Below are 25,653 nucleotides of genomic sequence, written 5' to 3'. Positions count from 1 at the left end.
GAAGAACATGTTCCAAGATCTGGCTCGAGTCGAAAGATTCGAGACTCATAGGCAAATTCTTGAGACCAAGCTTTAGAAAGGCGAGCCCGTAAGTCCACATGTTCTCAAAATGATTGGACTCATTGAGAATATGAGTCGGCTGGATCAGCAATTCTCTCAGGAAATGGCTGTAGACACCATCCTCCATTCTCTTCATAACGGGTATGATCAGTTTAAACTGAACTACAGTATGAATAGTCTGGACAAAACGCTCACTGAGCTTCACGGTATGCTGAAAACCGCTGAAAAGACGCTCAAAAGTGATAAGCAAGATGTGCTTATGGTGCGTGGGGGCAAGTTCAAGAAATCTGGAAAGAAGAGGAATGCTAAGAAAGGTGGCAACAAGGCCAGCCCAACTAAGCAAACTGGTGCCAAGTCTGAAAAGAGGAAGTTCAGTCAACCCACTTCTGAATCCGAATGCTTCTACTGCAAGAAGAAGGGGCATTGGAAGAGAGATTGCTTGAAGCTAAAGGAAGATCAGAAGAACGGAACAGTCGTTCCATCTTCAGGTATTTTCGTTATAGACTGTATACTTGCTAATTCAACTTCTTGGGTATTAGATACAGGTTGTGGCTCACACTTATGTTCCAATCCACAGGGACTAAGAAGAAGTAGAAAGTTAAGCAAGGGTGAAGTCGACCTACGAGTGGGAAATGGAGCACGGATTGCTGCATTAGCTGTAGGAACTTATTATTTGTCGTTGTCCTCCGGGCTAGTTTTGGAACTGGAAGAATGTTTCCATGTTCCAAGTCTTACTAAAAACATCATTTCAGTTTCTTGCTTAGATGCTAAGGGATTTTCCTTTTTAATAAAAGACAATAGTTGTTCGTTTTATTTTAAAGAGATGTTTTATGGATCTGCTAGATTAGTCAATGGACTTTATTTATTAGATCACGACAAACAAGTTTATAACATAAATACCAAAAAGGCCAAAAAGGATGATTCAGACCTCACCTATCTGTGGCATTGTCGATTAGGCCATATAAACTTGAAACGCTTAGAAAGACTTCAAAAGGAAGGAATTCTAGAACCATTTGACTTAGAGGATTATGGTAAATGCGAATCATGTTTACTTGGCAAAATGACAAAGCAACCTTTCTCTAAAGTTGGAGAAAGAGCAACTGAACTATTGGGTTTAATCCATACAGATGTATGTGGACCAATGAGTACAAATGCTAGAGGTGGTTTCAGCTACTTTATCACTTTCACTGATGACTTCAGTAGATATGGTTATGTCTACCTAATGAAGCATAAGTCTGAATCCTTTGACAAATTCAAGGAATTTCAGAGTGAAGTAGAGAATCAATTAGGCAAGCAGATTAAGGCACTGCGGTCTGATAGAGGCGGTGAATATCTGTGCTATGAATTTGATGACCATCTGAAAGAATGTGGAATTCTATCAGAATTGACTCCTCCTGGAACACCACAATGGAACGGTGTGTCGGAACGGAGGAACAGAACCTTGCTAGCTAGACATGGTCAGGTCAATGATGGGTCAGGCCGAACTTCCATTAGAATTTTGGGGACATGCACTAAATACAGCTGCACTCACTATAAATAGAGCTCCGTCTAAAGCTGTCGAAAAGACTCCATATGAGTTATGGTTTGGAAAGCCTCCAAATGTGTCTTTTCTTAAGATTTGGGGACACTAGTAGAAAAAACCCCTATTGCACCCCCCTTGTTGCAGCGTACATGTATTAATACGCTTCAACAACCAATCGGTCAACGCGGGTCAAACCATTTAAAGGGTTGTTGCAGCGTACAATTTAATTGTTCCCTGCAAAAAAGTTTATTGCAGCGTACATTTTAAAAGCCCCCTGCTATAACTTTTTGTTGCAGCGTACAATTTAAAAGCCCCCTGCAATAGCCGGGTAAAAAATTGCTCCCTAAGTGATTCAGAATACAAATTTTCATTTCTCGCGCTCAACTCCCTCTTCTTCCCTTACCTTTCCCTGCGTCGTCCCCTAAAAAAAAACCTAAGACGCATCTCAAAATTTCAGTTCTCGTTGTTCGCGTCCCGTTCTCCTCTCCTCACTTCGAACACTCTTTCTCTTTGTTCCTCTGCATCGCCGGCCACCACCTCCTTCATGTCGCCGCTGCTGGTGTGGTGGTTGCGATGGTTATTGCGTTGTTGTGGTTGATGGTGTTGTCCCGCCTCCGTGCTCGCCTTTCCTCTGTTTGTCGCCGCCAATAATGGTGGCCACCAACACAACATCATTTGCAATCCATCACTAATTGGTAAGTTGATTTCAATTTCTCCTTTAATTGATTTAATAAGTTCGTGATTTAAAATCCCAAAACCCTAACTAATCGATTTCAATTTTCTTTTCCCCATTGCTTGCGCCGCCCCTTCTGGTTGTTGGGTGCGACGGCGCTCTGTCGTCGCCGCCGCCTCCTTGTTCGTTGTTGTGAATGCTAATTATGGTCTTGCTCTCCCCTTCCCTCTCCTCCATTGTTGCTGCTCGTTTCTAGCCCAAGGTACGACACTCCATTCTTCTTCCTCTCTCTCCTGATACTAATTTAAAGAAGTTTTTGCTACCTATGTTAGTTGTTGTTAATTTTGAGTGCTTTTTAAGTTGACAAATTAGTTTATGAGTTTAATTGGAAAACTATTGCAATTCAGTTTTCATAATGATGCACAATTGATGGTTTTAATTTGAAATTTAAGCTTAAAGTGGTATTTCTGCTTCTGGCAGTTTCATTGTCTCCTTCCCAAACAATCCTCCTGATCCAAAAAAGGATAGTGCCGCAGGTCAGAAATTCTTTGCCAATATGGAAGTCGCATTCAGGGCGCATCCACTTTGGAGCTGTTGTTCAGAAGAGGAGCTTAAAAGTGTTGGTGAAGTGAGTTATTAAACTTTCCTCTTTGCTGTATTCATTCTTGATTCAATTATGCGTACATTATATTCTTTATATCTAACCTGGCTAACTTTCAGTTGCAGGGAGTGGAGACGTTTTTCACTGTAATTCTGGCTTGTTGCGGGGTCGGAATTATTGGGTTTACCTTATGGTAATTTTCTTGATGCTAGGTCTTCAAAGAAACCTGCATTTTAGCATCGTCTTTCTAGAGAACGGCAAATTCATTGGCAATCGTCGTCGACTTCTCCGGTGAGGTATTCCCGTTTCTTAATCTCTCTCATTCCCTTTCTCCTCCCTCAACCCTCCCGCTGCTTCTGTTTTCTTCCCTTTTCTCAAATATTTTATATTATTTGCTTCAATCAAACGCTAATATTGAAATTTAATCTTGCGGTATATCAATTCTGCAATTTAATTTGTTTAACTTCATAAATTGAATCAAAAGTATGATAATCGCATGGAATCAATTTTACAATTTTGCTTGGTTTTTGTTCCATATTTTGCAAAAAAGCCGCTGATTTAATTAGGACAGAGATGTCCAGATTCAATTCAATCAGAAAATTTGAAACATTAGGCATTTGGTAGCTATTTGGTGGGCGATTAGTTACCAATGATGACAGTAGGTTTATTTCGATCAAGAAATGGTCTGCAATGCGCGTAAGTAAAAGAAAACCCAAAATTAAGACTATTAGTCATGCTTTTCAAAGTTGATTGCTTAACTTTCTTAAGGAAAGAGATTGATATCAGGGTTATATTAAAGGTCATTATGGTTTTTCTTAGATGTATAGATTATAGTTATGGTGAATTTGCGATTATTGGTAATTGGAGTGGCATGTTGCAACTGTGTAGGTTGCATTTGTTTGGATAACTATTTTTGTCGGTTAATATCCTAGGGAGTAGAGACTAAAGAGCAATTTTTAATCTGGATTAAGGTGTAGTTGACTAACCTTTTTTATACTGCATGATTTAATTATGAGATCTTAATATCTTATAGAAGTATTATATTGGAGTGAATCAATTGAAAGGTTACAGTTTTTGAAAATCTGCTTTGCTGTTTGTTTGTATTGGTCGGATTCCACTTTCCAAGTACTTAATTTAAATAAGGTGTATAGTTTGTTCAATGTTTTATCGCTCAGCTTAATTTTACATTGTGCCTAATGTAATATTTAAAGGCACTTTATAGTAGTTGGATCATTCTCATACCCTACCCAGTATTAGACACTAAGTCTAAGTAGCGGTGCCAATTCCTCTCTTCATTTACAAAAGAACATAAATTATTCTAGTGCTATTTGATTATTGTTTCTGAACCAAGGGAGTTTGGTGTAGAATTATCAAACGTCAATCTAGACCACAGCCAAATGCTGACCTAAGGACGTTTATGGATTAAATCTGTATTTTTAAATTTATAATTTTGGTATGGATTCTTAATTGCCTTAATGACACTATGGATCTATGATACTTGTGGAATCATCTTAAATAGTGTTGGAAATTTTATAAATTACCTTGATTCTTGCAAACATGTGGGTATCTTTCGGTGAGTGGGGCGAGATGGCATTGCTTGTTACCAATGTTGCAAGTCTTACATGTTGCCGAACTTCTGACCATCATTGATTGTCATGCAGCATCAACCTATGATGTTCCTTGATTGATTATCGTAATAGTCACATATATGTTCCTATCATTTGGTAGTTCTGTAACACTACTCTTTTCGTTTCTGCTAACAGGATCACGTGCCACTGATTACAGTTGATGCTGCTCTTCTGCTACACTTTCTCATATTCTTTTTAGCAGTCTGTCTTGTGCTATACAGTGCAGTAACAATGATGCTTGGAAAGCTGAAGGTAACATCATCATATTCACCTGCCAGAGTCTACTACTATTTTGGGGAGGTGGTTGGTCATATGTTAACTGTAAAAATACTTATGCAATTATTACATTTGAGGTCACGTCCTAATCTGGAAAGCTCTGCCCTAAGTTGATGTTATGTTTGTTTTTAGGTGAGAATTAGGACTAAAAGAGCAGATTCAAGAACTTCAAACTAAGATGGCAATAATAAGCAAGCTATTGTGTTATTAGCTTGCTTATTCTTGCCCCTGAAATGATGATTCATGATCCTAAGTCAATGCATGAATCCATTTTCAACTGCAATCTTCAATCACGATTGTTACTACTAGATCACAACTGCTATCATAACCAATGAACCCAACATATAGTCCCTTTATTTTTTGTTTGCAGTGAATTATGCAGGGTATATTAATATAGAAAATGGGGAGGCAAAATTTACTTTGATTCCTTGCTAGCATGTTTGAACTATAGTTTGGGCCTTCGTGGTAATTTTTTTTTTTTTAGAATTTGGAGTGGTGATTGCAAAAGTACATATCAATCCACCCGTGGTGAGTTTGCAATTTTAGTGTCCATTGTTGGATACAAGTGGTTACATTACATCTTACTGTGCCTTATCCGTAAGATGAATGAAAATATGCTTGGTGCCGGGTATAGTCTACCTGATCGCCTGGAAACAGTTGTAATGGTTCATATGGTCCCTTTCATTAGCGAAATTCCAGTTTTTCAGAAGATTTCCCTTATTGAAACGAATTATCTGCTTCTCCTGCGTGAGGATATTTACCTGGATAATATTTTTGGTATGCAGTTTTCTTTACTCAGCCCTGTTGCTGACTGATCTGCTCCTACTGACTGATCTTCTACTACACTGCTGCTGCACTAGTGCAATGTTGCTGCTGATTGATCTGTTGTTACGCTGTTGCTGCTGCACTAGTGCAATGTTGCTGCTGCTGGATTATTGTTGTTGCTGCTGCTTGATTTATGTTGTTGATGTAGCTTGATTATTGTTGTTGCTGATGCTTGATTATTGTTGTTGCTGCTGCTTGATTATTGTTTTTTTTGTTTCTGGTTGCTGCACTTGTGTGAATGTTCTAACCGCCACATTTTGTATGTTTTACTTGATTCAGGAACTCCCTAGGTACCATGATTAATAACCAAAATTTGTTGGGCATGAATCAGAATGTGGCAGTGATCGAGTTATTACTCCCGCAACAGGTCACGAATCATAAGGTATTAGTACGATTACAGGAGTACTACATAAAACAATTATTTTTTACTTTCTTCGTTCCTAAATAGAGATGGAATTTCTTATTAGTCTATCCCAAAATAAGAAGCCACCTTACATTTAGACTTCAGCATATCACCCTTTAACAATACCTTTAACTAAGAGTTCTAACGAAAAACCACATGTAGGTCATATTTAGGCTAAAGTGACATTTTCGCTCCCAACTATGAACTAAAGAACCTAAGGACTCATTTTAAACTTACTAAATGTTTTATATGCTTAGTTTTAACTTTCTAGGACTAATTCCAATCCATTTATACACATTTAAGGCTCATTGTGTCGTTATAGGTCATATTTAAGCTAAAATGACATTTTCGCTCCCAACTATGAACCAAAGAACCTAAGGACTCATTTTAAACTTACTAAATGTTTTATATGCTTATTTTTAACTTTCTAGGACTCATTCCAATCCATTTATGCACATTTAAGGCTCATTGTGTCGTTATAGGTCATATTTAGGCTAAAATGACATTTTCGCTCCCAACTATGAACCAAAGAACCTAAGGACTCATTTTAAACTTACTAAATGTTTTATATGCTTATTTTTACCTTTCTAGGACTCATTCCAATCCATTTATGCACATTTAAGGCTCATTGTGTCGTTATAGGTCATATTTAGGCTAAAATGACATTTTCGCTCCCAACTTTGAACTTAAGAACCTAATGACTCATTTTAAACTTATTATATGATAAATATGCTTAGTTTTAAGTTTCTAAGACTTATTCTAATCTACTTATACCCATTTAATGCTTGTTTGATAGTTATAGGTCATATTTAGGCTAAAATGAGGCATTTTCGCTCCTAACTTTAAAATAAAGAACCTAAGCACTCATTTTAAACTTAATACATGTTTAATATGCATAATTTTAACGATCTAAGACTCGTTCCAATCTATTTATGCACCTATAGGCTCATTGGGTCGTTATAGGTCATATTTAGGCTAAAATGACATTTTCGCTCCCAACTTTGAACTAAAGAACCTAAGGACTCATTTTAGACTATTAGGACATTGTCATTAGTTTCTTGAATGTTAAAATGTGATATTTAATTTGTATTTAATCTAATGTTTAATTTAAATTTCTGTTTTTGTAAAGGTCTACACTCCGAGGATTGCGCCTTATGCGAGGAATTTGATGTGGTTTGTGAGCAATGCGCTAAGTTTTTTACCAACAAGTATTTATTATTGGCTTTAGCGCGCTTGATCGAGTTGGTTTAGTTGTTATAGAATAAATTTTATATTAAAATGTATGTTTATGTTGAAATTGGAACATATATTTAAATGTAATATGTGCACTTTGGTTTTGGGATATATAGTATACAAAACTCCAGTTGTTGTTTTTATATTTGTTATACAGGTTGCGTTATTCTATTATTGTTTTGACAGGTTTCTATATTTGGTGCAAGGCACTCTAGGTATCCCTAAACAAAATTAGAATTTTCCCGCCAAAAGTGCTTTTTTGCAGCGTACATATATGTTGTACGCTGCAACAAGGGAAAAAAATTTCGCAAAAATTCAGACTTGTTGCAGCGTACAAATAAATGTACGCTGCAAAAAATTAAGTAATTCAGACTTGTTGCAGCGTACAAATAAATGTACGCTGCAAAAAGTTGAGTCTTTTGCAGCGTACATATATATGTACGCTGCAACAAGTCCAAAATTTTGCCAATTTTTTGGCACTTGTTGCAGCGTACATCTAAAAGCCCGCTGCAACAAATCACTTTTTGCAGCGAACATTGTACGCTGCAACAAGTTCAGATTTGTTGCAGGCCCCCCAGTTGCAGCATACGATGTACGCTGCAACAGGGGTCTAAAAGCCCGCTGCAATAAGGGTTTTTTCTACTAGTGGGATGTGAAGTATACGTCAAACGATTAATTTCAGACAAACTTCATCCAAAATCCGACAAATGTATCCTTGTGGGCTATCCAAAGGAAACAAAGGGGTATTACTTCTACAATACATCTGAGAACAAGGTGTTTGTTGCTCGAGATGGTGTCTTTTTGGAGAAAGATCACATTTCCAAAATGACAAGTGGGAGAAAAGTAGACCTCGAAGAAATTCGAGTCGAACAACAAACTCTAGAGAATGCTCAAGATGACATTCAGGATGAAACTCAGAGATCTTTAGAAGAATCTGGTAAGAATCATGGTCAATCTAGAAATGTTACCCCGCGTAGATCGCAAAGATATAGATCTCAACCGGAAAGGTACTTAGGTATTTTGACGAACGAGAGCTATGACGTTCTATTACTTGAAAGTGATGAACCTGCGACTTACAAACAAGCTATGACGAGCCCTAGCTCCAAGCAATGGCAAGAAGCCATGCAATCTGAATTAGACTCAATGTCTGAAAACCAAGTATGGGATTTGGTCGATTTGCCGGATGGCTACCAAGCCATTGGAAGCAAATGGGTTTTCAAACTGAAAAAGGACAAGGATGGGAAACTTGAAGTTTTCAAAGCTAGATTGGTTGCAAAAGGTTACAGGCAAGTCCACGGTGTGGATTACGATGAAACCTTTTCACCAGTTGCAATGTTAAAGTCTATTCGGATAATGTTAGCAATCGCTGCATATTACGATTACGAAATATGGCAGATGGATGTCAAAACTGCTTTCTTAAACGGCGTTTTAACAGAAACTGTGTTCATGACACAACCTGAAGGTTTTGAGGATCCAAAGAATGCTAAAAAGGTATGCAAGCTAAAGAAATCAATCTACGAATTGAAGCAGGCATCCAGGACCTGGAATATACGTTTTGATGAAGCAGTCAGTGACTTTGGTTTCATCAAGAACGCAGACGAATCTTGTGTATACAAGAAGGTCAGTGGGAGAAAAATTGCTTTCCTAGTATTATATGTCGACGACATATTACTTATCGGAAATGACATTCCTATGTTGAACTCTGTCAAGATTTGGCTTGGGAAATGTTTTTCGATGAAGGATCTTGGAGAAGCACAGTACATATTGGGCATAAAGATTTACAGAGATAGATCTATAAGGATGATTGGACTTAGTCAAAGCACTTATATCAATAAGGTACTTGATAGGTTCAAGATGGCAGACTCCAAGCGAGGCTACCTACCCATGTCTCATGGAATAACTCTAAGCAAGACTCAGTGCCCAAAAACACTTGATGAGCGTAGACGAATGAATGGGATTCCATATGCATCATTGATTGGTTCAATAATGTATGCTATGATATGTACACGCCCGGATGTTGCGTACGCACTCAGTGCTACGAGCAGATACCAGTCAGACCAAGGAGAGGCGCATTGGACTGCTGCCAAGAATATTCTGAAGTACCTGAAAAGGCATAAAGATGACTTCCTGGTCTATGGTGGAGATGATGAATGAATTGTTAAAGGCTATACGGACGCAAGTTTCCAAACCGACAAAGATGATTTCAGATCACAGTCTGGGTTTGTCTTCTGCCTCAACGGAGGTGCAGTAAGCTGGAAAAGTGCTAAGCAAAGCACCATTGCGGATTCTACAACTGAAGCGGAGTACATTGCTGCACATGAAGCAGCAAAGGAAGCTATATGGCTAAGGAAGTTCATAGGCGAACTTGGTGTAGTCCCCTCCATTAAAGGACCAATAGCCCTGTATTGTGATAATAACGGAGCTATTGCACAGGCAAAGGAGCCTAGACACCACCAGAGAGTCAAGCATGTACTTCGTAGATTTCACCTTCTACGAGAGTTCGTTGAAAGAAAAGAAGTCGAGATAAGCAAGATTGGAACTGATGACAACATATCAGATCCATTGACTAAACCTCTGCCGCAGGCGAAGCACAACTCGCACACTGCAGCTATGGGAATCAAGCATATTGGAGAATGGCTTTGATATCCTTGTTTAATGTTTTAAAGTTTTAGAGTTTAAATCTTTGTAAAACATTATTGGTTAATCATTCACAATAAATGAATAGAATTCATTTTTCCATTTAATTTGTGGTTTATTAAATGATGAGTCCCTTCAATTTGACAATATATTCAAGATAGACTGTCAGGACCAGTCCTGTGACTAAGAAATGTCTATCAAGTGAACTTGAATGTCAAAAGTTGAAAATGGTCCCTAGTCGGAGTTTTCTATAAAATTGGACGCATAGAAAACGTTAGACGACTAGAATGCAAGATGACTAGTAGTTCTGTTTCTTGAACTATGTGGACATGGCAATGTCATAATCATTTGCATAGATACATACTTTGGGAAGACTAGTATCGGACAGACCTATGAAACTTTACTGTAAGAGATGAAAATCTGTCATAAGTAAATTTCATTAAAATAATTAGACACTAAATCCTCAATACCTGAGTGATTTGAGATTACTTGTTTGAGAACTGGTTGCTTTGACGTTGACCAACCGTCGCACCGTAAAAGGAGGCTATAAAGGCAACGCTCAGGTAATCACCTATCAAACGAAGTCTAATCTCAAGATCGCAAGATTGGGATTGTCCTCCCATAAATCGGGATGAGATGCTTAAAAGTTGTACAAGGCCACTCGGAGAGCTAGAAACTGTGAAATGCATGGCCGTGCTCGGATGAATCATAGGCTATGATTATCTGTTAATTTAATCAGTTGAACTCTAAAACCGAGAAACACCTCTGGACATAATAAGGATGACAACTCTTACCTTATGTTCAAGAGCAAGCATCGAGCGACAAAGGAATTAGGAAATGTACACTTGTCCCTAAGGACAAGTGGGAGACTAAAGGAAATAATGCCCTTGGTCCAAGTGAAGGAAATAATTCCCTTGGTCCAAGTATGCATTCAATGTTAAGTCTAATAAATGCGGTTCAGTATTAATTAACAAGTTAATAATTCAGTGAGATCAAGTGAGCTGAATGCCTAGCTAGAGGCCGCTTCAGTTCAAGTGGAATTAATGATATTAATCCACAGCTTACTCTTGACTAAACCCGTAGGGTCACACAAATAGTACGTAAACGGATCAAGTATTTAATGGCATTAAATACTCTATCTATGGATATTCGGAATCGACGGATCTTGCTTTCAGTGGGAGCTGAGATCGTCACAAGCAAGAAATGAATACTCCGGAAACGATGATATTGCCGGAAACGGAAATATGGATCGTATCGGAAATATAAATATTATCCAAGTCGTAGATGTTGCCGGAAACGGAAACATGGTACGTATCGGAAAATATTATCGGAAATGGAAATATTGCCGGAATCGGAAATATTGCCGGAAACGAAAATATTGTCAGAATCGGAAATATTATCGGAATCGGAAAATAATTCCGAAAACGGAAATATTAAATATTTGTTCGAAACGGAAATTAATTCCGGAATCGGAAATATTAAATATTGTTCGTATCGGAAATGAATTCCGGAATCGGGAATTTAATCGGAAGCTTATCGTACGAATTAGCATCGGACGAGGCCCGCTAGACGAAGGCCCAGCACGAAGCCAGGCCATCGCCCAGCGAGCCACACGCAGCAACGCACGCCTCGACCAGCCCCAGCGCAAGGCCAGGCCCAGCGAAGGGCGCGCGCGCGCGCAGCACCGCACATGGGCTGTGCGCCTGTCGTGGGCCGCAAGGCCTGCGCGGGTGCACGGCTTCTACGATGCGTGTGCGGGAAATCCTAATCCTATTAGGATTTGTGCAAAGATTAAAATCCTAATCCTATTAGATTTGCTTTGTTATTTAGAGTCCTAATAAAGTTCTAATTAGCAAATCCACATCCTAGTAGGATTACAATTCCTTTTCCATACTCCTATAAATAAGTGCCTAGGGTCACAATTTATGGGTACGATTGAAGTATTCAAAGGGTAAGTTTTTGAAATATAAATCAGCCATACACTTGCAATAAAGCCGAAAATCCTAAGCACCTTAAGGGCGATTCTAGTTGGTCTAACTTGAGGCGGATCCGGACGTACTGTGGACTATCTACGGAGGGACGACATTTGGAGTCCTAAAGACTTGTTCTTGTTCGGTTCGGGCGCAGCTAGGGAAGGCACGCTACAACATGTATGCATCTATTCTATGCTAAATGATTATGTGTAAATAATATGCTTTCCTGGCTTTATGGTTTTTCCGCATGATTTATGAATTGTCTTATGAATCATAACCTTAACAGTGGTATCACGAGCCTCTTATTATTTTTATAATCTAAATTGCATAAACATGGTTAAATATTACAAATTTGCAAGAATTAAAAGGGGTGATTAATTTTCGTAATTGTTAATTAATTGCAAATTGCGTTTATTTAATTATACGTACGCAGTTTTTCGGAAGTTTTTCGGCAGTTTTTCGTTACTCATCCAAAACGAGTGATTTTTGTGTCAATTCCGCATGTAAAAGGCATTCTAAAATTTTCGGCCGAACCCAGAATTCTCAAATTCGAAGCCTAACTATGACGTTTCGGAGGTTTTAGTTTTTCGAACGCAAAATTTCGTAAATTTAAGATGTTAAATTAAATATTTGCGATTCTTGTTGATAAATCTTGAATTTTTGATTGACCTACTGTATATGTTTAACAAGTTTGAATGCCTAGCCTTGTTAATTATGCAATCTAATTTGTAATTATGATTAATTTGTTGAAAATTGGAATAATTTAGAATTAATTTGATTTTCATAATTAGTTAATAATTTAATTAGATACCTATGATTAAAAACCACCATAAAAATTGTAAATTTGTGTTAAATTTTAAATTTTTATGACCTAGACTTGAATCCATGTTAATCGGAAATCAATTAATTAATAAATTTTCGATTTTTCGCCCTAAAATTATGAAATTAATATGATTTATTAATTTGTCATTAATTTTGAAAATAAAATTTTTAATTTTTATGCAATCGCTCATATAACTTGCACGCACAAAGCAATGGACGCTACGTGTTACCCTTAAGGGGTGTTGTATAGTGCGGGCGTGCGACGACGAGCAAGGGAGCTCGTCGCCCACGCGGTACGAATGCAGCGAGCAAGGCGATGGCGCGCGAGCACAAGGCAGCAGTCCTGCCTTTTGTCGAGCGCTGTGCGCGATGGGTGATGGGCGAAGCCATGGCAAGCTGTGGGCGCGCGAGCGAGCGAGAGCTGGTCGCCCAGCGATCGCTGCTCTGCGCACCACAACGCGTGGCCTCGAGCGAGCGAGCGAGGAGCATCGTAGCTGCTGCGATGCTATGGGCGGGCAGGCTGCGCGCAAGCGTGGCTTGCCTTGCTGCCTTGCGCGTGGCTGCTGCGACGTTGTGCCATGGACATCGATGGGTCATGCACTCGACGGGGCTTGGGCGCAAGCCCAAGTGCTCGTCATGTCACGATTGTCGAGTTTTAAAATCTTAATTTGAAATTTTCAGTTTACGTAATTTTAATTAATTTTAAAATTAATAATTTAAATTGTTTTCTTGGATTTTAATTTTGAATATTATAATTATAATAAATTTCATTTATTTTAATTATTTTACTAAAATTAAAATCATGAATTAATTTAAATACGACTGAAAAATAAATTAAATAAGCGGATTCAATTATAAATTTATATGAGCTTTAAATTTTAATTAAATTTGTATGTTTCCGGTTAGCCTAGAAATACATTTTTATGTTTAAAATTAGTAAAGAATATGAATTTATTGGTTTAAGTGGGAGACCTTTTAGTCATAAACTCTTGATTAATTAGGTCTACAAATCCTTAAGGTTAAAACAACTTGATTAGAATTAATAAGGACTGAATAATTTGTAGATTATTGGTGCCCTTGATTAATTGCTGCAAATATTTATGTGATGCATAACGTGTTTTACTAACCAGCTATGTGGGCCATTCATGATAAAGAATGGGTGAATGGTATATATTATATATGTACTGTTTTGCAGGTTATGAAGTGACTAGTATGGCCCAAATAGGATAGAAAATATGGTCTGCGTACCATTAATTTGAATGTAATTGGTCTAAAGTACCAAAATTGTTTTTCAATTCAAATATGGTCTACGTACCATCAAATAGTTGTAATTAGTTTAATTATAGCTTATCCTATTTGAAGAAAATGGTGCCTCCCACGGAGATTTTCGAGACGGACTTTGAAGTTGAAGCTTCAAGATGAAGTCGGGCCATACTAGATCACATTTATCTTAAGCATGCTTTAAGTTATTTACTGCTTTAAATATGTCTTAATTATGCATGAGATTCTGGCTTGATTATGTTGCATGATTAAGGATTTTAGTTCACTTAAAATCTAACCAACATAGTAAGAGCCTTAAGTTCCAAACTTAAAAATTGAGTTAAAAGGTGCCATGCCAAAATATACACTTGCTTGGATATCCTTTACATCAATCTAGTAATAGTTTTCGCTCAGCGAGGTGTTACTTATTGGTCCTAAAGGGGCAAGGTACACAAATAATTGTGAGTACATGTTAGTTTTGGTGAAACTCAACGATATAAGTAAGGAGTCCTTTTATGTCGTGACAAAATCGATAGGTTTACCTAATAAGTTCTTAGACGTACCTATCAACCAAGAGTAGTTTCTAGACTATTAGCAAAAGGCTTTTGCTTACCTAAAATGTTTTAGAATTGAGTCGACAAACTGTGCTTAATTCTTCAATGGTTTTAGGGTCTTGGAATCATTTTATTCACACCTGCCGGAACACATAATTCGAATAAAATGCTAATGACTTGTTTAAATTGCATGATTACTTTAATTTTCAAGTTATTACTCATGATAAATGCTTAGACTTTGCATGCTTCAATGTATGTTTTAATTATTGTTTATAATTAAATATCTTGCACTGCAATAAATCCTTTTAGAAAGGTAACAGTAAATTTCCTTGATTGGTAATGAATCCAAGAACGATTCACGGAAATGAGAGAAAATGAGCAATTTAAATGTACGTTTCTTTTAATGACTTTTATGGTTGTTTTCGAGTATCAAAATCGAATGGCAAACCAATTGGTGCTTGTGAATTCAAAATACAATGTAGTTTTGAGATCATAAAGCGTTGAGTTTAAACACTCAGCTTTACCAATGGTTAACAACCTAATATCTTTGTCCATTTAATTCTCGAATGAGTCTAGTCCCTAAACATTCGAATAGATCGATGCTTAGAGAACTTTAGAAGCTTCTGGTAAGATCATCTAGTTGAAACAGAATATTCAACATAAATTAAATGGTAAGAACCTTGTTGGAGTGACATTGGACATGTCTAACAAAGTATAAAAGTCAACACTAAAGAAATCAATTCTTAAGACTATAAGAAATGGTACAAGAAATAGGAAAACGAGGAACAAATGAAAGGAATTTACGATTCCGTTTCTACCTATAAGTTTATGTTTAAAGAGAAGTGACCTAGCAATCAAGCTTCCTTGGTATCATATACCGCTTGAGGTTCTTACTTCGGTAATAACTCAAACAATGGAAGCTAGGATACACTAATGACCTACAAGTGGGAAATGAAGCATGGCAATGCTACATTAGTTGTAGGGTCATCTAGTTTGTTTTAAGTCCTTTCAAAGGCTGGAACTTAATGGCTATTTTGTTCCATAATCAGCATACCTAAATTTCTGCTTCAAACACAGAAAGACTCACATTCAGAAGAACGAAAACAATGCTTGTTTGTTTGTTTATTTGAATGAAATGGTCATTTACGGTTTGAGTCAATATGCTTGATTAAAACAAACAACTCTTTAAATAAAAACTTTACTAGGTTCAAATCAAACCCTTGATTTGAGTTCCATTATTCTTTGGCATTGTTGCTTAGACCATATCAACAAGTTAACATTCATAAGCTCTATTTTGATGGACTTTTTGAAAGTTGATTGATTTTTATATCATTCAAGACAAGCTATTCTTACTTGTTGAAAGTAACAAAAAATATGAACTATTGTTAGAACGCCTAGACAATAGAGTTCACAGCTAAAGAAAGATTTTATGACTTTATTATTTCACATGGACTTGAGTGAATATAGATTTATTTACTCAAATGTGATATAAGTTTGAATCTGTTTGGCTAGTTCAAAGATTCAGAAGTATAAAAATCCACATGGCAAGAAATCATAAAGATCTAGGATAGATCATGTTAATGATTACTTGAGACCAAAAATGATCATCAATGATTGTGTGTTGTAATTTCACGATCGAGCTCCATAAGATATGGCATATCTAAGTTGGATTGATCGAAGTCAATTAGTACTTGATTCGATCAATGATGGATCATAAAGACTTTTCCTATAATTTCTAAAACAAAATGCTCAACTACCACCAAACTAAACCAAATTCGTCAAAGCTATTGAAAAGTAATTTCAAAATATCTTTTCATAATATATCTAAAGAGTTCCTAAACTCAGTGGGAGCTTAGTGTTTGTTATTCAACCAACTAAGGCCCCAAGTATAGATATATGTTTCATTGTGATTTATTCAAATGAGACACAAGGGTATTGTTTCTGCCACGAATTTTTGAGAACATAATGTTTGTTTGCGCGAAATGATGTCCTTTTGGAGATTCGTTTCCAAAATGACAAGTGGGAGAAAATAGACCTCGAAAGTCTTCGAGGCGAACAACAAACATAGACGGACATTCCGGAGGCTTTTCGAAGTTCTTTAGAAAATCCGAACACGTATTCTTTAAGGACTTTAGAAGTGGCTTTAAAGAATAGACATCTCTTAGAAGACTTTACAAGTGCTTCAAGGAGAACAGAATATTCAAAGGACTCTCAAAGTGCCTGTTGATATTCTATTGTTTGATGTTCTATACCCAAGTAGGCATAGAGTTCAGGTCAATGAAACTATGAGATTCTTCTATTAATAGTGAAGAAACCTACAACTTGCAGTCAAACTATTAATGAGTTTGTGACCTGTAAGAAAGCTATGACGAAACCCAGATTCCCTAAAATGGTTAGAGGCCATATATAGACTCAAATGGTTTAGATGGTTAAAGGCCATAAAACATAACCAATGTTTTGATGACAAAATTGAAATTTTGTTGATTTGCAAGAATAGTTTCACACCTATTGGTTGCAAGTTTGTTTTAAGGATAAAAACCATCAAACATGGAATTGTGTTCACACACAAAGCTAGATTAGTTGCTAAAGGTTACAAGCAAATTCAGGGCATGGATTGTGTTGAAACCTCATGCATAATCGTAATGCTCAAGTCTATAATTCAAGCAATGATTGCATATTGGTACATATGACAATTGGATGACAAAACGTATTCCTTAATCAAATGTTGGAAGAAAACTATGTACATGGCATGTCATAGGATTTGTGGATCCAAATAAATGCTTGAAAAGGAATGCTAACTTATGAAATCTAAGTACAGATTTAAGCAAGCAATTGGGAATTGGAACTGTATTTTAGTGAAGCTAATAAGCATTTTAGTTTCATAAAATGTACATGATTCTTATAGATATATAAGAAGTTTAGTGGGAGTACGTAAAACTTAATTGGTCCTATGTGTATCACACATATCTCTCTATTGTGAAATAACATTCAAATGCTAATGACTTAGATTTGAAATTATTCATCAATGATAGACCATGGCGAAACTTAGTACATACTAGATATTAAGATCTATTTACAAAGATCTTATGATATTGTTTTGGATTAAGTAATGACATTTACTAAATCAAACACGAAAGACTCCATTGGAGATATTCGACCCATATGAATAAATCTAAGTAAAGAATGTTTGAACTATGTATAAGCATTTACTAAGTTAAAACATCAAAGGATCTAAGTGAGATTCTTAACCTATATTATATGTCAAAGAATTTAGCTAGATTCAGTATCTACTGAAATTGAATGAGCTAAAGTTACATGAATAGAATTCAATTGAGAATTATTCTGCAAAAGAATTTATCATGTATGATATAATATGAGGATCGCCAAAAATGTATCGTATGACTTTAGGCATGACGAACATATACCAATCTCTATTGATCTAAGTGAAGATCAACTAGATTGAGATCAAGAATACTTATGGTACTTAAAAAGGTACATATGAATAGTTCTTGATTCAAGGAAATAAAGATGTGCTAAATATTAATGCTACACGCATAAACACTGGCAAAGGATCAAGCAAGACCCTATGGAGTTAACCATTGACAAAGACGAGCTATAGAGCATCGTGTTTTGAAATGGCAACATGGATTGGATACCATGAGTTGTTGTGTGGGAAATTAAATTTCTAAGTTCTAAGATATAGTTGGAAAGTCTTCCGCATATCTGTGAACTGCTTGGATAAGTAAATCCAAACAAAGAAACACTAGCAACCTATACAGTTGAAGTAAAAGTACTTATTGCCTAAGAAGCAATAAAATAGAGTTGTTTATATTAAAGAGTTCTTCATTGAACTTGGGAAGATCACATGTTTGTTGACTTAATGGTTCTTCATTGCAAAATGCGTAGAACCACTATTGTAGCAAGAAAGACTAGATCACAAAATAAACATACTCAAAAGATCTTATCATCTATCTCGAAGAACATTCGATGAAAAGGATATTAAGATTGGCAAAGCATGATAACTAAACCTATGCAACAAGTGAGAAGCAACACTCACATTGTAGCACTGGAAATCAAGCATAGCTTTGAATTCCATGAACTGTTTTAAAGATGGGTTTTGAGGCCCATGGTTCTTAAACAATGGGGTTGAACATTTATCATATGTGAAATGTATTTTCATATTCCATTTAATCTTGGTTTAGTATTAAATGATGAGTCCCTTCAATTTGACGATATATTCAAGATAGACTGTCAGGACCAGTCCTGTGACTAAGAAATGTCTATCAAGTGAACTTGAATGTCAAAAGTTGAAAATGGTCCCTGGTCGGAGTTTTCTATAAAATTGGACGCATAAAAAACGTTAGACGACTAGAATGCAAGATGACTAGTAGTTCTGTTTCTTGAACTATGTTGACATGGCAATGTCATAATCATTTGCATAGATACTTACTTTGGGAAGACTAGTATCAAACAGACCTATGAAACTTTACTGTAAGAGATGAAAATCTGTCATAAGTAAATTTCATTAAAATTATTAGACACTAAATCCTCAATACCTGAGTGATTTGAGATTACTTGTTTGAGAACTGGTTGCTTTGACGTTGACCAACCGTCGCACCGTAAAAGGAGGCTATAAAGGCAACGCTCAGGTAATCACCTATCAAACGAAGTCTAATCTCAAGATCGCAAGATTGGGATTGTCCTCCCATAAATCGGGATGAGATGCTTAAAAGTTGTACAAGGCCACTCGGAGAGCTAGAAACTGTGAAATGCATGGCCGTGCTCGGATGAATCATAGGCTATGATTATCTGTTTATTTGATCAGTTGAACTCTGAAACCGAGAAACACCTCTGGACATAATAAGGATGAAAGCTCTTACCTTATGTTCAAGAGCAAGCATCGAGCGACAAAGGAATTAGGAAATGCACACTTGTCCCTAAGGACAAGTGGGAGACTGAAGGAAATAATGCCCTTGGTCCAAGTATGCATTCAATGTTAAGTCTAATAAATGCGGTTCAGTATTAATTAACAAGTTAATAATTCAGTGAGATCAAGTGAGCTGAATGCCTAGCTAGAGGCCGCTTCAGTTCAAGTGGAATTAATGATATTAATCCACAGCTTACTCTTGACTGAACCCGTAGGGTCACACAAATAGTACGTAAACGGATCAAGTATTTAATGGCATTAAATACTCTATCTATGGATATTCGGAATCGACGGATCTTGGTTTCAGTGGGAGTTGAGATCGTCACAAGCAAGAAATGAATACTCCGGAAACGATGATATTGCCGGAAACGGAAATATGGATCGTATCGGAAATATAAATATTATCCAAGTCGTAGATGTTGCCGGAAACGGAAACATGGTACGTATCGGAAAATATTATCGGAAATGGAAATATTGCCGGAATCGGAAATATTGCCGGAAACGGAAATATTGTCAGAATCGGAAATATTATCGGAATCGGAAAATAATTCCGGAAACGGAAATATTAAATATTTGTTCGAAACGGAAATTAATTCTGGAATCGGAAATATTAAATATTGTTCGTATCGAAAATGAATTCCGGAATCGGGAATTTAATCGGAAGCGTATCGTACGAATTAGCATCGGCCGAGGCCCGCTAGACGAAGGCCCAGCACGAAGCCAGGCCATCGCCCAGCGAGCCGCACGCAGCAACGCACGCCTCAACCAGGCCCAGCGCAAGGCCAGGTCCAGCCAAGGGTGCGCGCGCGCGCAGCACCGCACATGGGCTGTGCGCCTGTCGTGGGCCGCAAGGCCTGCGCGGGTGCACGGCTTGTACGATGCGTGTGCGGGAAATCCTAATCCTATTAGGATTTGTGCAAAGATTAAAATCCTAATCTTATTAGATTTGCTTTGTTATTTAGAGTCCTAATAAAGTTCTAATTAGCAAATCCACATCCTAGTAGGATTACAATTCTTTTTCCATACTCCTATAAATAAGTGCCTAGGGTCACAATTTATGGGTACGATTGAAGTATTCAAAGGGTAAGTTTTTGAAATATAAATCAGCCATACACTTGCAATAAAGCCGAAAATATTATCGGAAATGGAAATATTGCCGGAAACGGAAATATTGTCAGAATCGGAAATATTATCGGAATAGGAAAATAATTCCGGAAACGGAAACATTAAATATTTGTTCGAAACGGAAATTAATTCCGGAATCGAAAATATTAAATATTGTTCGTATCGGAAATGAATTCCGGAATCGGGAATTTAATCGGAAGCGTATCGTACGAATTAGCATCGGACAAGGCCTGCTAGACGAAGGCCCAGCACGAAGCCAGGCCATCGCCCAGCGAGCCGCACGCACCAACGCACGCCTCGACCAGGCCCATCGCAAGGCCAGGCCCAGCCAAGGGCGCGCGCGCGCAGCACAGCAGCGTGGGTTGTGCGCCTGTCGTGGGCCGCAAGGATTGCGCGGGTGCACGGCTTGTGCAATGCTTGTGCGGGAAATCCTAATCCTATTAGGATTTGTGCAAAGATTAAAATCCTAATCCTATTAGATTTGTTTTGTTATTTAGAGTCCTAATAAAGTTCTAACTAGCAAATCCACATCCTAGTAGGATTACAATTCCTTTTCCATACTCCTATAAATAGGTGCCTAGGGTCACAATTTATGGGTACGATTGAAGTATTCAAAGGGTAAGTTTTTGAAATAAAATCAGCCATACACTTGCAAACACTAGCCGAAATTCCTAAGCACCTTAAGGGCGATTCTAGTTGGTCTATCTTGAGGCGGATCCGGACGTACTGTGGACTATCTACGGAGGGACGACATTTGGAGTCCTAAAGACTTGTTCTTGTTCGGTTCGGGCGCAGCTAGGGAAGGCACGCTACAACATGTATGCATCTATTCTATGCTAAATGATTATGTGTAAATAATATGCTTTCCTGGCTTTATGGTTTTTTCCGCATGATTTATGAATTATCATATGTATCATAACCTAACACATCTTATATGTTCTAATGTTTGTTTAGTGAGTATGAGAAATGTTATTGGTTTGAGAACACAAAATAAAGTCATCAATTATCATGATTTTATTATCTAAGGGGGGGATGAGAATTGAGGATAGAAAATTGTAGAAAGGGTATAATGACTATATTGCCATTAATGAGAAAGGCGGGGATCGAAGAGGATTAAACATGGATATTTTTATAAATTTACACTAGTTTGTGTCCGAGCATTAGCACAAGATTTCTATAAAATTAGAAAGCTAATAAAAAAAGAGCGTTAATTTTAGTTTCTTTCTTTATTCATATTATTATTCAAATGGAGTAAAGTTTTTACTATTTTCCTTAATTTGTTAGTATTTTTTCCCTCTTGTTGGTACTTTAATTTCATGCTTTGGTAGTTTCCTATTTGGGTCAACTTAATTTATGGGAATGAAGGGTGGATGAGGTGGAGTAGTTGTGGTTTGAGAATTAAGGATTTGGAGACCTCTTCTCACCACTCTACTTTAAAAATATATATAGATTTTATTTCCAGCTTATTTCCATCTAACACACTTCCTCATTTTTTTTTAACTTGCACCATTCGATGTTTCACGTTGGTCAATGTAAAATTTTAGCCATTAATATTACTAATTATTAATTATTTAAAATTATAAAAAGTTAATATTTTAAAAGTATATCGATACGAATCTAGTAAGGTCCCATATGACTATATAATTCATTATGTATAAATGACAAAAAATTGTTAAAAGATAGTGTGTGAATAGTGTAAAATTTCAAATGATGCAAGTGAAAAAAATAAGAGGAAGTAACAATATTTCTACGATTTCCTATAAGCATTCTCAATCCATATCCCACTCTAACTCTCCTATTTCTCATTCCCACGTACCAAATGCCCCATAACTCCATAATTCATTGAGACATATGTAACAAGACCCCCAACAATGACTTTATTTTCCGTTAATGATGATCAAAGTAGACTATAGTGCAAAAGTCAAAGCGATGTACGGAAATAACCCACCGGTACTTTTATAGTTTAAATTCAATTATAAATATTTTTTAAGATAACTAAGGTTACATGGTATCACTATTATCTTTCAGTTTTTAGTTTTGTGATTTTCGGAGTCGCGTGATTTAAGTTAAATCATAATAATTGTTGTCATCTTCAAAATGATCTTATCGGTTTTGAAATTGATAACAAATTTTTTTTTTTTTAAATGTGAAAGTAGTTTCTATGATTTCCGTAACTTCGTTTTTAATTTTCTATGAAACAAAAAAAAACTGAAATTAAATGGAAAAAAACAATAACAAACAGGCCCTAAGGTATCAGACAGACAAACGTGGAGTATATTGTCAACACATATTTTTATTTACAAGTGTTGTACCATAAATATTATATATATCCATCAACCTTTTTTTCATAATATAAAAGTTAACAAACAATTCCAGAAAAACGTGTTCTATGATGTTATTCTGCAATGAATTTATTATTTTACATAGCTATTTAAATAAAAAATAAAATTATGTATGAAGTTTTTATTACACATATTAAGCAAGACGGTAGGAGAGCACGTTTCTAAAGATGCTAGGCGACGTACCACAATTAGGAAGTGTGCAATTGTGCATCCACGACTTCTTGCACCAAATGACCAAATCCATCTTCCTTGGACTAAATTATCTCCACTTAAAATTCCAAATCATACTAAATCTGAAGAATGTTATTTTGTTATAACTTTTTATACATAATCAAAAATTAGTATATTCTCTGAAATTCTTGTAGGGTGAAAAATATATTATAAATTTCGAAGAATGTGTCTGAAGTATATTGTATACCAATAGGGCAACAAGTCTTCACATTTCTTATCAAAAAATTGTATTAAGTCCACTAAATAAAATAAAATATAATATAATGTACTAATTAATAATAGCCACAAATTACAACCATTTATAGAGTATAATCCAAGTAATTAACACGCAAAAAAAACGTCTTATTTTGACTAAATTTCCGCACTTTTTCCATCCACTAATTTTGTAACATTTTGTGATAAACAAAGCACAAATTACAAAAATTCTCTCTTGTAGGGCATGATTTTAATTGAATTTCCTTTCTTTTATTGCCCTCCCCTTTCCTTCCCTTCTGATTAATTTCTCTCCATCTCTTCTTCTACAATCATGAACAACATGATGGAAGAATTTGATATCGAGACATTATCCAACAATCGAAACATCCTTTGACAATCCCACCCTACACAAAATTAAGCTAAAAGAATCAATTCAAGCAAAAAAAATGGAGAAGAAAGAAGCAATTTTGTTCCAAAAATACGAAGTAGGGCGGTTGTTAGGGCAAGGGAATTTTGCGAAAGTGTACTATGCTAGGCACATTGTCTCGGGTAAAAGCGTAGCGATGAAGATCGTAGACAAAGATAAAGTCCTAAGGGTTGGAATGATAAAACAAATTAAACGAGAAATCTCGGTGATGAGACTCGTTCAACACCCTAACATTGTACAACTCTACGAAGTCATGGCGAGCAGGACAAAAATCTATTTCGCCATGGAATATGTTAAGGGCGGCGAGCTTTTTAACAAGATTTCTGAAGGAGGGAAGTTAAAGGAAGATGAAGCTAGAAAGTACTTTCAACAACTTATAAGTGCTATTGATTTTTGTCATAGTCGTGGGGTGTACCATCGCGATTTAAAGCCTGAAAATCTTCTTTTAGATGAGAATGGTAACCTAAAGATATCTGATTTTGGGTTAAGTGCATTGCAAGAAACAAGGAGGCAAGACGGGCTATTACACACGACGTGCGGTACTCCAGCCTATGTTGCACCAGAGGTGATCAATAAGCAAGGCTACGATGGTGCTAAGACCGATATATGGTCATGTGGGGTTGTGTTATATGTGCTACTAGCTGGTTTTTTACCATTCCATGACACAAATATTATGGACTTATACCGTAAGGTTAGCAAGGGAGATTTTAAGTTCCCAAATTGGTTCCCACCTGAGGTCAGGAAACTCTTATGTAAGATACTTGACCCGAACCCATACTCGAGGATAACTGTTGCAAAATTAATGGATAATCCTTGGTTTCTAAAAGGCTTCAAAGATGTAGTTGGATCTAAGGATGTTGAAGTTCCTCCTACAACTCCTAGGGATGTTAGCATTGTGTTTAATGACATTGATTTTGAAGGTACTAGTAGTTCTCCTACGAAAGTAGACGAAAGTAGCGATGATTCAACCCCAATGAAGCCCACATATTTAAACGCATTCGATATTATCTCCCTCTCGTCGGGGTTTGATCTATCTGGTCTATTCGAGAAGGACCATAACAAGCACCAACCCGAGGCTCGGTTTACCACTTGTCAGCCTCCCTCAACGATAGTCTCGATATTCGAAGACTTAGCTCATGTAAATAACAAGTTTAAAATCCATAAGAAGGATGGGATAATGAAGTTGGAGAGTAACAAAGAAGGGAGAAAAGGGCTACTCAAAATTGATGCAGAGATATTTCAGGTAGCTCCAATGTTACATGTGTTAGAGGTCAAGAAATCCAGTGGTGACACATTCGAGTACAACGAGTTCTGTGACCGCGACTTAAGGCCTGCTTTAAGGGACATAGTTTGGTCTTGGCAAGAAAGCAATGCACCTTACATTACTCAACAACAACCGCAACTACCGTCGGAACAGGTTGTTTAAGGAATGTTTTTTTTTTGAGGCTGTTTAACATAAAAGTCTTTTCAATATAAACTTAAATTCAAGTTTTTGGCAGATGAATTGCTGATTGTATAAATTTGTAATTTTTGAGTTGTTGATGTACCTTTATGTAATTTAATATCTTCCATTTTTCATGTTGGTTGAATGGTTTATGTATATATATATGTAAAGAAAATTGGTATGAAAATTACAGTTTGAATATTAAATGAATCAAACTCAAGCTCAATGATGTTGGGCTCGATAACTCATCAACTCTTTAACTTTAAAAATAAGTATTTTTTGATATTATTATAACTCTTACACCAAACTAGGCCTAAATTATGAATTGAATGACAAATATAGTGGTATTTTCAACACGAATCGTTGAAGTGAAATATTATTAGTTGATTAACAACATCATTTAATTAAATCTTATAGCGCTTATTGTTGAAACATATTTTTTTATTGAGCTTAGCTCAAACTCGATTTTTTCTTGTCAAATCTAGCTCCACTGTG

The 25,653-nt window shown here is 36.5% G+C and overlaps 1 protein-coding gene and 1 long non-coding RNA gene across 3 annotated transcripts; both read left to right on the top strand.

Annotated features, from left to right (window-relative positions):
* The first annotated feature begins 3,011 nt into the window (after positions 1-3,011).
* LOC130460963 (uncharacterized) lies at positions 3,012-5,884 on the top strand. Of its 2 annotated transcripts, none has more exons than XR_008921207.1 (3): positions 3,012-3,152; positions 4,620-4,736; positions 5,865-5,884. It is a non-coding gene; the product is annotated as an uncharacterized lncRNA (long non-coding RNA). The 2 variants fall into 2 exon arrangements; XR_008921208.1 differs by lacking the exon at positions 5,865-5,884 and adding an exon at positions 5,546-5,599.
* Positions 5,885-23,514: 17,630 nt separating this feature from the next.
* LOC110779667 (CBL-interacting serine/threonine-protein kinase 20-like) lies at positions 23,515-25,345 on the top strand. The gene has a single exon (XM_021984152.2). The coding sequence runs from the start codon at positions 23,734-23,736 to the stop codon at positions 25,138-25,140; it is 1,407 nt and encodes a 468-aa protein (XP_021839844.1). The 5' UTR covers positions 23,515-23,733; the 3' UTR covers positions 25,141-25,345.
* Positions 25,346-25,653: the final 308 nt, after the last annotated feature.

The sequence above is a fragment of the Spinacia oleracea genome, chromosome 5 (genome assembly GCF_020520425.1).
Source record: "Spinacia oleracea cultivar Varoflay chromosome 5, BTI_SOV_V1, whole genome shotgun sequence".
Taxonomy (NCBI): Eukaryota; Viridiplantae; Streptophyta; class Magnoliopsida; order Caryophyllales; family Amaranthaceae; genus Spinacia; species Spinacia oleracea.
Note: the sequence above shows the minus strand (reverse complement) of the source record. Positions and strands in the feature narration are given on the sequence as shown.